We start from the raw sequence: 17,500 nt of genomic DNA, 5'->3' as shown, positions 1-17,500 counted from the left end.
CTGCCCTCGTCCTGCGGGGTGCCCTCTGACTACAACATCCACTACTCGGAGGCGCTGTGTCGGGACAAGAGCAGCTCCCAGGGCCTGCCCCTGAAGGACAGCAGCGGGCACGTGCACCTGGAGGCCTGGATGAAGATGCCCAGGTGTGCCCACTCACTCCCTGCACATTAACCCAGGGTCCATCCCTGATCTGGCATTGGCCCTCTGTCAGACACACCACACACTCAATAAAGAAATGGTAATCTGGATTTGTGATTAGACACTCGACACACTTAATAAAGGAATATTACTCTGGACTCCTATCAGACACACAACACACTAAATATAGAAATGTTACTCTGGATTCCTATCAGACACTCGACACACTACATAAAGGAACGTTACCTATCCGCCCCAAAAAACAGGGGAGGATAACTATTCTCAGAACCTGTAATACAGTAAACCTGTCATTATGGAGAAGACTGAAAACAGTAAACAGATAATATAGAGAAAGCAACGAAAACAATATGGCAGTCAACTAAATTATTTAATTGTGACTGTTTTCTTTCTCTCCATCTCTCTCTCCCTCTCTGTATATCTCTCTTTGTGGGTGTGTGTGTGTGTGTGTGTGTGTGTGTGTCCACAGGAATGGAAAGCGAGGCCAGGGCTGGGAAGGGAGATATGTGATGCTGGAGGGGACTAAAGTGGTCCTCTACGAGGCAGAGCCCAGAGAAGGTTCATAACCCCTAACCCCTGACCTCTAACTCTAACCCTAACCCTCTCTATACGTGGATGTTTCTGCATCTCATTTAGATTCAGTGAAGTCAGTGTATGAGTCTGAGCTTTTGGATATCTCTGCGTCTAATTTAGAGTCAGTTAAGTTATCGTATGAGTCTGTGCTTTTGGATACCTCTGCGTCTAATTTAGTGTCAGTTAAGTTAGCGTATGAGTCTGTGCTTTTGGATACCTCTGCGTCTAATTTAGTGTCAGTTAAGTTAGCGTATGAGTCTGTGCTTTTGGATACCTCTGCGTCTAATTTAGTGTCAGTTAAGTTAGCGTATGAGTCTGTGCTTTTGGATATCTCTGCGTCTCATTTAGAGTCAGTGAAGTGGCAGATGAGTTTGAGCTGATGGTGAGTTTGCCTTTTCCCCCTCAGACTCAGTCAAGCCCGTGGATGAGTTTGAGCTGTGCATCTCTGACGGAGAGGTGATGGTGCACGGAGCAGTGGGGGTGTCAGAGCTCCCCAACACGGCCAAGTCAGGTAACCTCACCGCTGCACTCCAACCATCTACCTGCTGGTATGTCTGCTTGAAGTATAGGTCGCGGATATGGGTGAAGGACTCTGAAGAAATCCAGTAACAAATGCATGACGAAAAAACTAGTCTCTCATACACACTAAATACTTTGTTTAAATGTGTGTTTATTTATTTATAGGAGTGTGCCTGTAAATATGATCCTGAACCAGATGATAACAGTAACTGTGTGTCCACAACACTTATTTGTAAAAAAAAAATGTGACTGTCAAAATATTTTTTTACAGTTTTCACAGTAACCAGAGTAGATGAGTCCTGTAACACAAAATGATGTATTGTAATGTGTTTAGGCCTATTTAGTGTGATTTTTAAGCACTCAGCACACAGTGTGTGTGTGTGTGTGTGTGTGTGTGTGTGTGTGTGTGATCAGACATGCAGTTTGTGCTGAAGCTGGAGTCTCACCCGCACCCCCACACGACGTGCTGGCCGGGGCAGACGCTGTACTTCATGGCCTCCAGCTTCCCGGAGAAGCAGCGCTGGGTGGCCGTCATGGAGGCCCTCGTGGCCGGGGGACGCAGCTCGCGGGAGAAGGCCGAGTCCGACGCTGTGAGTGCCAGCCAGGGCTGTGTGTGTGTGTGTGTGTGTGTGTGTGTGTGTCTGTGTGTCTGTGTGTGGGTCTGTGTGTGTGTGTGTGTGTCCGCTGTGGGGTTAAAAGATTAGAGAGCTGATCCCTGAAAAGCACAGCAGAAGCTCTCAGCAGAAAGTATCAACACAACAAAGCCCAGGGAGCCTGCCACACACACACACACACACACACACACACACACACATACACACACACACACACAGCATCTCCTCGCTGTGTCTGTTCATTTCCATAGTCTCATGTACACTCTCCTTTCTGCTGATGGTGTTTAATGTTGTCACACATGTCACATATCCTGATGGCCTTTGTTGTCATGCAGAAACTGCTGGGGAACTCCCTGCTGAAGCTGGAGGGGGACGACAGGCTGGACATCAACTGCACTCTACCTCTGACCGATCAGGTATGGGGATGATCTCAGGCCGCTTCTTGGCCAATCAGCAGCAGCCCCTAGCGCTTGAGTGAATCGGCAGCAGCCCCTAGCGCTTGAGCGAATCAGCAGCCGCCCCTAGCGCTTGAGCGAATCAACAGCAGCCCCTAGCGCTTGAGCCAATCGGCAGCAGCCCCTATAGCGGTTGAGCCTCTTTAACTGATCTGGACCCCCAGCATCCGTCTGCTAAACCTGTACTTCATCAGGTCTGCATGAGGAGTCCAGAGACAGATCTGCAAATCGAAATTAGCTAGTAGCTACATCTGGTACAAAGCATCTTTTTTGAGAATAATGTATTTTGTACCTGGTCCCTGAAATATATCAATCAATAAATACAAATATAATAACATCAGCAGTATAGACTAGGGATGTGGTTGAACTGTTCTAGGATATCCTGTAATGGTTGTAATGCTGTAATGTTTAGATTGTGGTGAGTAATTGGTGTCTGTGTGTCTGTGTGTGTGTGTGTGTGTGTGTCCAGATTGTCCTGGTGGGTTCTGAGGAGGGTCTGTACGCTCTGAACGTCATCAAGAACTCCCTCACACACATCCCTGGCTTGGGCAGTGTCTTCCAGATCCATATCCTCAAAGAACAGGACAAGCTACTCATGATCGTTGGTGAGCTCAGACATCACCGCACTATAAAGTTTATTATTGTGTGTGTGTGTGTGTGTGTGTGTATGTGTGTGTGTGTGTTAGACACAAACTAAATTACCCCTGAAGGCAGACAAGTCTATTTGACTTTGTTATATCACAGAGTCTATTGACTTTGTTATATTGGTGTTATGGTCGCAATGACTAACGCTGACAGTAAGTGTTGTTGTAATGTCTGTGTTTGGCCTGTAGGGGATGAGAGGGCACTGTGCTTGCTGGAGATAAAGAAGGTGAAGCTGTCTCTGTCTCAGTCCCATCTGCCCAGTCTGGCTGATCTTGCTCCGTTCATCTTTGAGACTGTGAAGGGATGCCACCTCTTCTCCGCGGGCAGGGTAAGGCCCAGGACCAGAGGGCACAGTGCCATACAGTCTACACAGTGTGCTACACAGTGAACATATAAGATACTCTACATTTACTTTCATTCATTGAGCAGACAGTTTTACACAAAGCAGCTTGCAGCATAGTACAGATAGACATTTTCTACCATAATGTAATAATCTGTATGTTTAACAACTCTTTGTGTTGTTAGCACCAGGTTGTACCAGTTGAGCTCAGAATCGTTAGAGCTTTTTCTACTTTAGTTTAGCATTGCAAGTGCTTTCTCTACAGTTGAGCCTAGTGTTGTTAGTGCTTTCTCTACCAGTTGAGATTGGTGGTTAGCGCTGTCTCTACTAGTCGAGCTTTATATTGTTAGCGATTTCTCTACCGGTTTAGCTGCAGGAACACTTTATAAACACAAATGAATGATACATGTATTGCTACATAATATAGTGTATTAGACTTAATATTAAGTCATGACCAGTCATTGGTGATGAGGAAATGTCGTTGCTTTCAGATTGACAATGGGTCCTGCATCTGTGCTGCAATGCCTAACAAAGTGACCATCCTACGCTACAATGACAATCTCAGCAAGTTCTGCATACGCAAGGTACAGTAAGCATTCAAGCTCAGCTCAAGATCAAGTACGTAGTATTTCTGTAGTTCTCAAACTAATTATGTTCTGACTACAGAGTACTTTCATTGTACTACAGTGGTTTTGCAGTTGCCCGATTTAGCGTTCTAACTCAATACTGGACCGATTTCGATCGCTTATCGTTCTTAGTAAATGTTTGGATCTAAAAAGACATAAAACAGAGCACAGGTTGAAAAATCCTGAAGTGTCCCCTGGAGATGAAGTAAGTACATAACGTTTTCAGAGCGAGTTATTTTGTAAGGACTACACCAGACTAATACAACAGTAGCCTACACTCCAGGCACCTAGATCCCTTGTGTGTATGACTGTCCAGCTAGCCCTGGGGTGTAGCGGTGTAATGATGACTGTTCTCCTGAATGGTTCCGGTTGTCCAGGAGATTGAGACGCTGGAACCCTGTAGCTGTGTCCACTTCACCAGCTACAGCATCATCATCGGCACAAACAAGTTCTACGAGATAGAGATGAAGCAGTACGTGCTGGAGGGTGAGTGGGAGTGCGCGCGCACACACACACACACACACACACACACACACACACACACACACACACACACACACACGAACACACACTCATACACACTCTCACACACACACACACACACACACACACACACACACACACACACACACACACACACACACACACACACACACACACATAGCACTCATCAGGCCCAGGTCTGTCAGTCAGCAGCCGCCTACGGGTGGTTACGTCACACTGACGCGAATCGCTAAACGGGGAAGTAGAAGCCTTTGCAGCTGAGCTCGTCTGTCGGGGTCATAAACACACGTGTGAGGTTTCTGTGTGAGAGCACAGACTGGTTACAGGGCAGCCAGATGAACAGAGGAGTAGCTCCAAGGCTCAGGATGTAGAGTAGAAGTTACAGAGAAGACTGGCCTGGCTGAATAGCACCACCTAGTGGTAGAACTAATACAATGTTTATCAAGCCTGTTGTGTTGACTACTGTATTTCACCAAAGCACTTTACAAACTTAACTGTATAAACATAAAATGTAGCAAACAGTAGCATAAAACGAAAATAAATGAACCAAGTAATGCCGCACAACAATGACAAAGATTGAGACAGCTAAACGCAGTAGAACTGCAGTATAGCTGAGTGTTTCAGAGTGCTTCCTGTGTGTGTGTGTGTGTGTGTGTGTGTGTGTGTGGGTGTGTGTGTGTTCGTGTTCGTGTGTGTGTGTGTGTGTGTGTGTGTGTGTGTGTGTGTGTGTGTGTGTGTGTGTATGCTACCTGTGTGTGTGTGTGTGTGTGTGTGTAACGTCTCCCTCTGCCTGCTGCTGTTGCAGAGTTCCTGGATAAGAACGACCTGTCTCTGGCGTCTGCGGTGTACGCCGCCTCAGCCCACAGTTTCCCCATAGCCATCATGCAGGTGTCCAGCACACCCCAGAAGGAGGAGTACCTGCTCTGCTTCCACGGTCTGTCCCTCTGCTCCCCTACAGACACCCCTCCGCACCCCTCCAGAGACCAGACTGACCCTCTGCACCCCTACAGACTGACCCCTCCGCACCCCCTACAGACACCAGACTGACCCTCTGCACCCCTACAGACACGAGACTGACCCTCTGCACCCCTCCAGACCTGAGACTGTCCCTCTGCACCCCTACACTATGCTTCCGCACCCCTACAGACACCAGACTGACCCTCTGCATCCCCACAGACACGAGACTGACCCTCTGCACCCCTAAAGACACCAGACTGACCCTCTGCACCCCTACAGACACGATACTGACCCTCTGCACCCCTACAGACACCAGACTGACCCTCTGCACCCCTACAGACACCAGACTGACCCTCTGCCCCCCTACAGACACCAGACTGACCCTCTGCACCCCTACAGACACCAGACTGACCCTCTGCACCCCTACAGACACCAGACTGACCCTCTGCAGCCCCTACAGACACCAGACTGACCCTCTGCACCCCTACAGACACGAGACTGACCCTCTGCAGCCCCTACAGACACCAGACTGACCCTCTGCACCCCCACAGACACAAGACTGACCCTCTGCACCCCTACACACACGATACTGACCCTCTGCACCCCTACACACACGATACTGACCCTCTGCACCCCCACAGACACCAGACTGACCCTCTGCACCCCCACAGACACCAGACTGACCCTCTGCACCCCTCCAGACACGAGACTGACCCTCTGCACCCCTACAGACACCAGACTGACCCTCTGCACCCCTACAGACACCAGGCTGACCCTCTGCACCCCTACAGACACCAGACTGACCCTCTGCACCCCTACAGACACCAGACTGACCCTCTGCACCCCTACAGACACGAGACTGACCCTCTGCACCCCTACAGACACCAGGCTGACCCTCTGCACCCCTACAGACACCAGGCTGACCCTCTGGCAAAGCAGCATGACATTTACTACACACTGAGATGCATTGATAGATTGGATGGACGCCATCAAATTCAAAATGATGAATTGCTAAGGAATTGTCTGTATAAATGTATTCATATTCAATTTTAGTTCAATTTGATTTTTATAGCGCCAAAACAATCAAATTGTCTGAACCCCCTTCACATGTATTTTTGTTTACTTCGTGGGATTATGTGTGAAGTGTCAGCTGCATCTGTGTGACAGCAGGTGTGTGTTTTCTGTGCCACTGTGACAGAGTTTGGAGTGTTTGTGGACTCGTACGGCAGAAGGAGCCGTCCTGATGACCTGAAATGGAGCCGAGCGCCTCTGGCCTTTGGTGAACTTCCTGTTTGACCTCACCCTACCACCCTACTAGTCTCGGGCACAAACACATGTGTTAATATAAAACGTCCTGTTTGACCTCACCCTACCACCCTACTAGTCTCAGACTCTAACACATGTGTTATATGAATCTGTACATATGTATAGACATATAAATATGATCATAAATATATGTTCTTTACATCATTTCAGGTGTTTTCAGAGTTATGTGTGTAATATCTAATCTGTTGTGTTCTCCACCACAGCGTTCAGAGAGCCCTATTTGTTTGTCACGTACTTCAACTCCTTGGATGTGATGGAGGTCCTGAACCACTCTCCTCTGGGGTAAAACACCTCTGTCTTCAGCATTATACCCTCCTCTGGGGTAAAACACCTCTCTCTTTAGCATTATACCCTCCTCTGGGGTAAAACACCTCAGCATTATACCCTCCTCTGGGGTAAAACACCTCAGCATTATACCCTCCTCTGGGGTAAAACACCTCTCTCTTCAGCATTATACCCTCCTCTGGGGTAAAACACCTTTGCCTTCAGCATTATACCCTCCTCTGGGGTAAAACACCTCTCTCTTCAGCATTATACCCTCCTCTGGGGTAAAACACCTCAGCATTATACCCTCCTCTGGGGTAAAACACCTCTCTCTTCAGCATTATACCCTCCTCTGGGGTAAAACACCTTTGCCTTCAGCATTATACCCTCCTCTGGGGTAAAACACCTCAGCATTATACCCTACTCTGGGGTAAAACACCTCAGCATTATACCCTCCTCTGGGGTAAAACACCTCTCTCTTCAGCATTATACCCTCCTCTGGGGTAAAACACCTCTCTCTTTAGCATTATACCCTCCTCTGGGGTAAAACACCTCAGCATTATACCCTCCTATGGGGTAAAACACCTCTGTCTTCAGCATTATACCCTCCTCTGGGGTAAAACACCTCTGTCTTTAGCATTATACCCTCCTCTGGGGTAAAACACCTCTGTCTTTAGCATTATACCCTCCTCTGGGGTAAAACACCTCAGCATTATACCCTCCTCTGGGGTAAAACACCTCTCTCTTCAGCATTATACCCTCCTCTGGGGTAAAACACCTCAGCATTATACCCTCCTCTGGGGTAAAACACCTCTCTCTTCAGCATTATACCCTCCTCTGGGGTAAAACACCTTTGCCTTCAGCATTATACCCTCCTCTGGGGTAAAACACCTCAGCATTATACCCTCCTCTGGGGTAAAACACCTCAGCATTATACCCTCCTCTGGGGTAAAACACCTCTCTCTTCAGCATTATACCCTCCTCTGGGGTAAAACACCTCTCTCTTTAGCATTATACCCTCCTCTGGGGTAAAACACCTCAGCATTATACCCTCCTATGGGGTAAAACACCTCTGTCTTTAGCATTATAACCTCCTCTGGGGTAAAACACCTCTGTCTTTAGCATTATACCCTCCTCTGGGGTAAAACACCTCAGCATTATACCCTCCTCTGGGGTAAAACACCTCTCTCTTCAGCATTATACCCTCCTCTGGGGTAAAACACCTCAGCATTATACCCTCCTCTGGGGTAAAACACCTCAGCATTATACCCTCCTCTGGGGTAAAACACCTCTCTCTTCAGCATTATACCCTCCTCTGGGGTAAAACACCTCAGCATTACACCCTCCTCTGGGGTAAAACACCTCTCTCTTTAGCATTATACCCTCCTCTGGGGGTAAAACACCTCTGTCTTTAGCATTATACCCTCCTCTGGGGGAAAACACCTCTGTCTTTAGCATTATACCCTCCTCTGGGGTAAAACACCTCAGCATTATACCCTCCTCTGGGGTAAAACACCTCTCTCTTCAGCATTATACCCTCCTCTGGGGTAAAACACCTCAGCATTATACCCTCCTCTGGGGTAAAACACCTCAGCATTATACCCTCCTCTGGGGTAAAACACCTCTCTCTTCAGCATTATTCCCTCCTCTGGGGTAAAACACCTCAGCATTACACCCTCCTCTGGGGTAAAACACCTCTCTCTTTAGCATTATACCCTCCTCTGGGGTAAAACACCTCAGCATTATACCCTCCTCTGGGGTAAAACACCTCTCTCTTCAGCATTATGCCCTCCTCTGGGGTAAAACACCTCAGCATTATGCCCTCCTCTGGGGTAAAACACCTCTGTCTTCGGCATTATGCTCCTAGAAAAGGCTGCCAACCCTAGACCTTCGTGAAGTTATATACAACATATATGAGCAACATGTCCCAGGAAGAAGGGATCCTGTGGCTGGAAACGCAGAGCCATAAATAATAATAAAGTCAAATAATAACTCTTCAAACTCTTAAAAGATATTTTTTAATGTTCCTTTTGGCCACCACCTGAAATAAATACATGTGCTTGCTTGGCTGTAGGCCTAGCACACTATAACCACCTTTACACACTGTCCACTCCTGTACTTAAGTGACCTTTCACCCTCACAGACCTTCGGCTTGTGCTCACCTGGACATCCCAAACCCTCGCTACCTGGGCCCAGCCATCTCGTCCGGTGCCATCTACCTGGCCTCGTCTTACCAGAACAAGCTCCGGGTCATCTGCTGCAAGGGCAGCCTGGTGCGGGAGTCTGGGGAACTGCACCGGACCGGGTCCAGCCGGAGGTTAGCACTTCTGACCCGAGATACTGGACCCACAGGCTGGGGCACCCATGGAGAAACACCACTGCATTTAGTTCAGATTTAAGGGCTATTAGTTTAGGTTTAAGGGCATTTAGTTAAGTTTTAAGGTCATTTAGTTTAGATTTAAGGGCTATTAGTTTAGGTTTAAGGGCATTTAGTTAAGATTTAAGGTCATTTAGTTTAGATTTAAGGGCGTTTAATTCAGATTTAAGGGCATTTAGTTTAGATTAAAGGGCATTTAGTTTAGATTTAAGGGCATTTAGTTTAGACTTAAGGTCATTTAGTTTAGATTTAAGAGCGTTTTGTTTAGATTTAAGGGCATTTAGTTAAGATTTAAGGGGATTTAGTTAAGATTTAAGGGCGTTTAGTTTAGGTTTAAGGGCATTTAGTTAAGATTTAAGGTCATTTAGTTTAGATTTAAGGGCGTTTAATTCAGATTTAAGGGCATTTAGTTTAGATTAAAGGGCATTTAGTTTAGATTTAAGGGCGTTTAGTTTAGGTTTAAGGGCATTTAGTTAAGATTTAAGGTCATTTAGTTTAGATTTAAGGGCGTTTAATTCAGATTTAAGGGCATTTAGTTTAGATTAAAGGGCATTTAGTTTCGATTTTAGGGCATTTAGTTCAGATTTAAGGTCATTTAGTTTAGATTTAAGGGCGTTTAGTTTAGATTTAAGGGCATTTAGTTAAGATTTAAGGGGATTTAGTTAAGATTTAAGGGCGTTTAGTTTAGGTTTAAGGGCATTTAGTTAAGATTTAAGGGCATTTAGTTTAGATTTAAGGGCTTTTAATTAAAATTTACGGGGATTTAGTTAAGATTTAAGGGCATTTAGTTAAGATTTAAGGGCTATTAGTTTAGATTTAAGGGCATTTAGTTAAGATTTAAGGGCATTTAATTAAGATTTAAGGGGATTTAGTTAAGATTTAAGGGCATTTAGATAAGATTGAAGTTTAGTTTAGTTAATTGTCCTTTTAGGAATAATTAATTCAATAAATTGTATTCATATAGCATCATTAACAGTGAGGACTGTCTCAAGGTGCTTACAAGAGGCAAAGCCTCATTATGTGCAACACTGTGGCTAGGTAGATTCCCATCTCTTCAAGGACCATAGGCACCTTTTTAACAATTTAATATCCATGTGTCATGTGGTCTCTCTGCCTCTTCCTGTTTAATATCCAAGTGTCATGTGGTCTCTCTGCCTCTTCCTGTTTAATATCCATGTGTCATGTGGTCTCTCTGCCTCTTCCTGTTTAATATCCATGTGTCATGTGGTCTCTCTGCCTCTTCCTGTTTAATATCAGGCGCTATGTTCCATTTTCCCTACCTACCGTACCTACCGTACCTATACTTATACGCAGTACACAGTACACACTCACTAGGTACGCAGATTCTCAGCAGGTGAGTGCTGTTCCAAATCTAATACTCCGTGGTGCACTTACCGGAAATTACGATCGCGACAAGCCCCGCGTTCGTCTTTTTCGAGCTGAGCGGCTCTGCCTGGGTCCGCCTTTTCCGCTACGTTGACAAGATGGCGGCCGTTGAGTGTGGAAAGTGTACCCTGGTTCCACACTCAGCGTTTTGACCGTCATGAGTACAGATACGGGTCCTTTGGGTATACTTCTTTTCGACGAGGAAATGGGAAATCGGAAAACGGAACACCCTACATACTCAAACTAAGGATGGTAGGTACGGAGGGTATGGACAACGGAACAGAGCGCAAGTGTCATGTGGTCTCTCTACCTCTTCCTGTTAAATATCCAAGTGTCATGTGGTGTCTCTGCCTCTTCCTGTTTAATATCCATGTGTCATGTGGTCTCTCTTCCTCTTCCTGTTAAATATCCAAGTGTCATGTGGTCTCTCTGCCTCTTCCTGTTTAATATCCAAGTGTCATGTGGTCTCTCTACCTCTTCCTGTTTAATATCCAAGTGTCATGTGCGCTATGTTCCGTTTTCCCTACCTACCGTACCTACCGTACCTATACTTAAACGCAGTACACAGTACACACTCACTAGGTACGCAGATTCTCAGCAGGTGAGTGCTGTTCCAAATCTAATACTCCGTGGTGCACTTACCGGAAATTACGATCGCGACAAGCCCCGCGTTCGTCTTTTTCGAGCTGAGCGGCTCTGCCTGGGTCCGCCTTTTCCGCTACGTTGACAAGATGGCGGCCGTTGAGTGTGGAAAGTGTACCCTGGTTCCACACTCAGCGTTTTGACCGTTATGAGTACAGATACGGGTCCTTTGGGTATACTTCTTTTCGACGCGGATATGGGAAATCGGAAAACGGAACACCCTACATACTCAAACTAAGGATGGTAGGTACGGAGGGTATGGACAACGGAACAGAGCGCAAGTGTCATGTGGTCTCTCTACCTCTTCCTGTTTAATATCCATGGATCATGTGGTCTCTCTACCTCTTCCTGTTTAATATCCAAGTGTCATGTGGTCTCTCTTCCTCTTCCTGTTAAATATCCATGAATCAGGTGGTGTCTCTGCCTCTTCCTGTTTAATATCCACGTGTCATGTGGTCTCTCTACCTCTTCCTGTTTAATATCCATGGATCATGTGGTGTCTCTTCCTCTTCCTGTTTAATATCCATGGATCATGTGGTGTCTCTTCCTCTTCCTGTTTAATATCCAAGTGTCATGTGGTGTCTCTTCCTCTTCCTGTTTAATATCCATGGATCATGTGGTCTCTCTGCCTCTTCCTGTTAAATATCCAAGTGTCATGTGGTGTCTCTTCCTCTTCCTGTTTAATATCCATGGATCATGTGGTCTCTCTGCCTCTTCCTGTTAAATATCCAAGTGTCATGTGGTCTCTCTTCCTCTTCCTGTTTAACCCGCTGCTCTCCTCTGACCCGCAGCAGACTGGAGCCAGGGGACAGCACTGATGTGGAGGCTCTCTTCTACGACCACAACAGCAGTCCCAACAAGCGCGGGCCGCCCACCTACACCGAGCACATCTCCAAGCGCTTGGCCTCCGGGCCAACCAGCCAGGAAGGAGGAGGAGGGCTGCACCGCGAGCCAAGCACCCCGCACCGATACCGCGAGGGCCGCACCGAGTTCCGCCGCGACAAGTCGCCCGCAAGGCCGCTCGAACGCGAGAAGTCGCCCGGCAGGGTCCTGGACAGCCGCAGGGAGCGCTCGCCGGGCAGGTTCGACGACCGCGACCGCGACCGCAGCAGTTCCCGCCACCACAGCAGCTCCGTCCGCACCCAGCTCACACCTGTGAACAAGGTACGCTGTTGCCATGGCAACATGGCATTCCCCTATCCGTATCTGACTGGTAAAATTCCATCAAACAATCTTAAACTGCCATATAGTCTGATGAGTGCCCAGGCAATAACTGTCAGCCTCAAGCAAAAATGGTCAACTCCCTCGAGTGGCCATTTTAAGGTAAGGCTCGTCCGCTCGTCTTATGCAGCAAAGTTACAATATAGTGACAAGTCCTCCGTAGATTAGTTTTCACGGAGATATCAAGTCCTGATCCTTCCAGAGTCAGGTAAATTCTTCCATGTAAACAGTAGCATAACCTTTAACCCCTGACCTTTAACCGGTCATATGTTATAGTGTTATATGTTATTTTTGGTATATGTTATTTTGTTATCTGTATACCCTGGTATATACTGCTTAAGAATTTTGCTGCGCTGAAGCAATTTGGTGGATGCAACCATAAACACTTTGACTTTGACTTGACTGACTTGACTAACCTGAAGTTCTCCCATGTAAACAGTAGCATATCTTTTAACCCCTGACCTTTGACCTGTATGTGTCTCCTGGTGTAGGTGTGGGACCAGTCTTCGGTCTGAGGACCCCAGCAGGAGGAGAGGAGAAATAAAGCACTAAGAGCCATGGAGAGCCATACTTCTACCCCCACGGGGGGCGAATCCATACACGTGTACCTCTACCCACGGGGGTAGAGCCTCTGCCCAGCCTGTGCCATGCGCATTGCCGCCCCCTTGCTTCAGTGTTGCAGACGCTCTCTTGCACAGCGGACCACCTTCCATCTAGAGTGTCATGACGAAGCCTTGTGTGTTTGTTTTTTAAATATTAACCCCTTAGCTTACTGATTTATCATCAACACCCAAAGCCACAAGCGACATGCAAATCAAGTTTTGCCTATAATCTTTCTATGTGTGCCATGACTCTTAAATTATTCTTCAGATTGAAGTTCGCATTCAGTAACCCTGAATGTTTTAAGTGTAGCAGAAGTTGTGCATTGTAAACACCACCGTGGGGTGTGTGTTCCTTAGGAAGGTCTCTGTGTCTGAGGAGGAAAGATGGCATGAATTAACAAACCAATCTCACTGAGCCCAATGTTTAAGCACATCGTAGGTTTACCATTGCTTCTATACTGTAAATAGGATACTTTCTGTTTTTATAGTTCAAGGGTATAAGTGGCTGGTTGAGCCAAGACTATTTTTATGAACAACGTGTTTGTAATGAGTGTTGAAACTTGAGTTTCCTACTTGAAAAGATGAAAATGATGAAATATAGTAGTTAGGCTACTACTTTGGGAAGGAATGGCTAATAAGTGAATGATTCAATATTATTGAGGGAAAGCCGTTTTCAGCTTGTAATATGTAATAAAATGGAGACTCGGTATGTCCTGCTACAAGTGTCCTTGTGCTGTTCCCGTACACTAGTACTTTCTTGAGGTATTCGGCGTTTGCTTACTGGACTCATCGAGGACCGCCGAGTGATTCCCACCGGATGTTGTGCTCTGGCGCCCTCTGCTGCTTTGATGACGGATGTTCCTCCTTTCCCCATGCCGTGACCGTTACTTCCATTTGCCCTCAGGGTTCGTTTGGGACTCGTACCGCTTCGTTTTTCTTGTGAAAACTTCGCACCACAACCGCCGGACTGCATCTACAGGTCTTCAGAGGAGGGTGTAACCAAAAATCAGGAGCGCAAACCCGAAGCATGAGATAATCTTTCTCGACTTTGTTTTCATGTCAAGTTATCACTTATATTGTGTATTTGATGAATAAAAATATTGATGTTCAATGATAATGAAGCAGCTTTACCTGATTTGTAAGGAAAACGTTTAACTAAATTAAAACACAACATGAATACTCTAAGGATGTCTTGATTTTTTCCCACCCAGGTATTTGTTGATGCAAGATTTTTTATTTAAGGGCATTTTCATACCATACACATTTAAGACCTATAGTGTTACTTTTACAGTTAGTAGTAAGCAACATGTGGTTGTTTTAAAAGCCAAAGACAATTCCAAAGCAGTCTAATAGTTGTCCACATGCTGCTATGCCAAGGGTAACACACTGAGCATGTGCAATGGAGAATGACACAAGACAAGGTACAGCAACAGCGAAGAAGAGACGACCAGCACAGCAGTTTTATTTTTGAGTTTTATTTCGTCTGTGACCATATCTATTGTAAAGATAGAGATAACAATGTGAACAAAATAAAACCATGGAATAAATCTTTTTTTTTCTTCTCTTATCGGTAACAACTTCACATTCATGGATTGATGGTGATTCTCTATTTGTGTGTGTGGGGGAGAACTGGAGAATTCTACCCACTGTCTCACAACACAGAGCATCCAAAGCCCACCGCCCATGGGGTGGGCTGGGCCCATACAGGTGCCCTCACACACCCGCTGGGCAGAGGGCTCCGAGGGACACGCTTCTGACCCCACTGGGCTAAGCACGCGCCTGGAGGTTTGTGTTACACTTCTAATCAACCAAATGCACTTACGTATCAGAAGTACCCCGGTGGCCGAAGGACCGACTGTACAGCTTCCTTGTTATGTTATGTAGTAATCTTGGGGGCAGCTGCTGTGTTCTCTTGCCCCCGGTTACAAAAAGTCTTTGCCTCTCTCTGGGGCTTAATCCTAAACTGGCACTCAACACGCACACTGCTCTAGTTTAGGGGCGCTCGTTCTGTCAAGCATCTCACAACAGCCAAGTTGCCAAAAACAATGACCTCAAGTAGCTCCTGAGTGTGTGTGTGTGTGTGTGTGTGTGTGTGTGTGTGTGTGTGTGTGTGTGTGTGTGTGTGTGTGTGTGTGTGTGTGTGTGTGTGTGTGTGTGTGTGTGTGTGTGTGTGTGTGAGTGTGAGTGTGAGTGTGAGTGTGAGTGTGTGTGTGTGTGTGTGTGTGTGTGTGTGTGTGTGTGTGTGTGTGTGTGTGTGTGTGTGTGTGTGTGTGTGTGTGTGAGTGTGAGTGTGTGTGTGTGTGTGTGTGTGTGTGTGTCTCTCGTTTGAAATGACTGCCCTTTCCGTGTCCAGGCAGCTCATACATGAAGGTCATCCTAACACACTCGCCCTCTCCCTCCCGTTCACAGGAGGGGGGTGTCTTTACGTCAACACTGATTATCTTGTGGCAACTGAATTGTCGTCAGACTGTTGAGATGCGTCTCAGACACAACAGGGAAATGATCAAATAAATAAAGGTGCCACGACAGAGCCAACAAAGAGACCACTGCAGCGTAAAAAAAAGAAAAAAAACGACCAAAGAAAAAGACATCAGCAGACCATCCTCTGCTCTTTGAAACAAAACACAGAAATCCCCACATTGAGGATCCAAAATAGAAACCTATTTCTCTTTGTGAATCACAAAAAGAAAACAAGTGAGAAAGTAACAAGCTAAAAAAGAAAAAAAAAAAAACATTTTTGGTGACTAATTTAGCAAGCCACTATTTGAGAATTCTATACAATTTTCTTACACGCTATATATATTCATCTGTATATATTATCTCAATTATTTATTTACTTTACAAAAGAGAGACGCGCCAGTTAGCTTCTCACTGATTGGATGAGGACAGGGGAGGGGATGTTTTGGGGGCTTGTGATTGGTTAAACCCCCTCATTTGACAGCAGGATGAGCTAAATGCCCACAACGCCCTCTGCTGGGACCAGAGGGCTCTGCAGTGTTCAAGGTGCCCTGATGAGGAGGAAACTGGGGTCAAGGGGTCAAGATTAGATTTGACAGCTATAAAAATAAAAACATCCCCCAGGTAAAAAGAAAAGACTGGATTCCTCTTCATACTGGAAAAGACAATGAGAGGTGTTTCTAAGCTGAGATTGTACTTCAGAGCTGGGCTAGCTTTGCCAGTGTGCGTTTGTGTGTGTGTAGGACGTGCTTGTTTGTTTATGTGTGTGTGTGGGGTTCCAGTCTTTAGGGTTGTACTGTGGAATGTATTGAAGAAGCTACCCTCAAAATGTTTCATCACAGCATTCACACCTGGTGTGTGTGTGTTTATGTGTGTGTGTGTGTGTGTGTGTGTGTTCACAAAGGAAGTGTAAGGCAGGCTGATTTGCCATTCCTGGTGTTAAAACCAATCCTGTTCTTCACTTCTTCTAGACCATTCCCACACAGCTCCTAACGGCTGTTTTTTTACAAAGAGCACTCCACCCTCAGTCAGTCAGTCACAGAAACAGACACAGTCTGGTCTGTCTGTCTGTCTGTCTGTCTGTCTGTCTGTCTGTCAAAGAGTCAGTCACAGAAACAGACACAGTCTGGTCCGTCTATCTGTCTGTCACAGAGTCAGTCACAGAAACAGATTGGTCTGTCTGTCTGTCACAGGATCAGTCACAGAAACAGACAGTCAGGTTTGTCTGTCTGTCACAGCGTCAGTCACATATACTCACAATAAAGACACAGTCAGTCATAAAGGCCAACTCTTCAAACAGTTCTTTCCTCTTTCACAGTCAGTCAGTCAGTCATATTGATGGAGAACCTTGGACACAGTCAGTCAGTCAGTCAGTCATACAAGCACACTATATGGTTGTCAGAGAATAGTCCAGCCTGTACCAACTGGTTCAAACACACGAGTGAGAGAGTCATCATACCGTCACAAACACAGCCAAGCAAATCCTCTAGTCGTGCAGTCAGTCAGTAATACAGTCAGTGAGTTATGCTGTCACCCAGTCTGTCAGTTATACAGTCAGTGAGTTATAGTCACTCAGTCACTCAGTTATACAGTCAGTGAGTTATAGTTACTCAGTCAGTCAGTTATACAGTCAGTGAGTTATGCAGTCACTCAGTCTGTCAGTTATACAGTCAGTGAGTTATAGTCACTCAGTCACTCAGTTATACAGTCAGTGAGTTATAGAGTCACTCAGTCTGTCAGTTATACAGTCAGTGAGTTAGAGTCACTCAGTCAGTCAGTACTACAGTCAGTGAGTTATAGAGTCACTCAGTCAGTCAGTTATACAGTCAGTGAGTT

The 17,500-nt window shown here is 46.1% G+C and overlaps 1 protein-coding gene across 1 annotated transcript in view; it reads left to right on the top strand.

Annotated features, from left to right (window-relative positions):
* citb (citron rho-interacting serine/threonine kinase b) overlaps nt 1-13,120 on the top strand; it is a gene marked incomplete at both ends in the record, with an annotated part of 52,683 nt that extends 39,563 nt beyond the window's left edge. The window contains 15 exons of the mRNA XM_080852093.1: nt 1-143; nt 626-714; nt 1,136-1,240; nt 1,663-1,838; nt 2,198-2,278; nt 2,787-2,922; nt 3,151-3,290; nt 3,794-3,886; nt 4,306-4,414; nt 5,238-5,366; nt 6,588-6,668; nt 6,919-6,997; nt 9,123-9,296; nt 12,233-12,548; nt 13,097-13,120. The exon at nt 1-143 is cut by the window's left edge and continues 38 nt beyond it. Of these exons, the coding sequence (XP_080708219.1) occupies nt 1-143; nt 626-714; nt 1,136-1,240; nt 1,663-1,838; nt 2,198-2,278; nt 2,787-2,922; nt 3,151-3,290; nt 3,794-3,886; nt 4,306-4,414; nt 5,238-5,366; nt 6,588-6,668; nt 6,919-6,997; nt 9,123-9,296; nt 12,233-12,548; nt 13,097-13,120 (1,875 nt within the window). The remainder of the gene's footprint in view (nt 144-625; nt 715-1,135; nt 1,241-1,662; nt 1,839-2,197; nt 2,279-2,786; nt 2,923-3,150; nt 3,291-3,793; nt 3,887-4,305; nt 4,415-5,237; nt 5,367-6,587; nt 6,669-6,918; nt 6,998-9,122; nt 9,297-12,232; nt 12,549-13,096) is intronic.
* Nucleotides 13,121-17,500: the final 4,380 nt, after the last annotated feature.

The sequence above is a fragment of the Sprattus sprattus genome (genome assembly GCF_963457725.1).
Source record: "Sprattus sprattus genome assembly, chromosome: 15".
NCBI classification, from domain to species: Eukaryota; Metazoa; Chordata; class Actinopteri; order Clupeiformes; family Clupeidae; genus Sprattus; species Sprattus sprattus.
The sequence above is the reverse complement of the archived record's forward strand: the minus strand, read 5'-3'. Positions and strand labels throughout refer to the sequence as shown.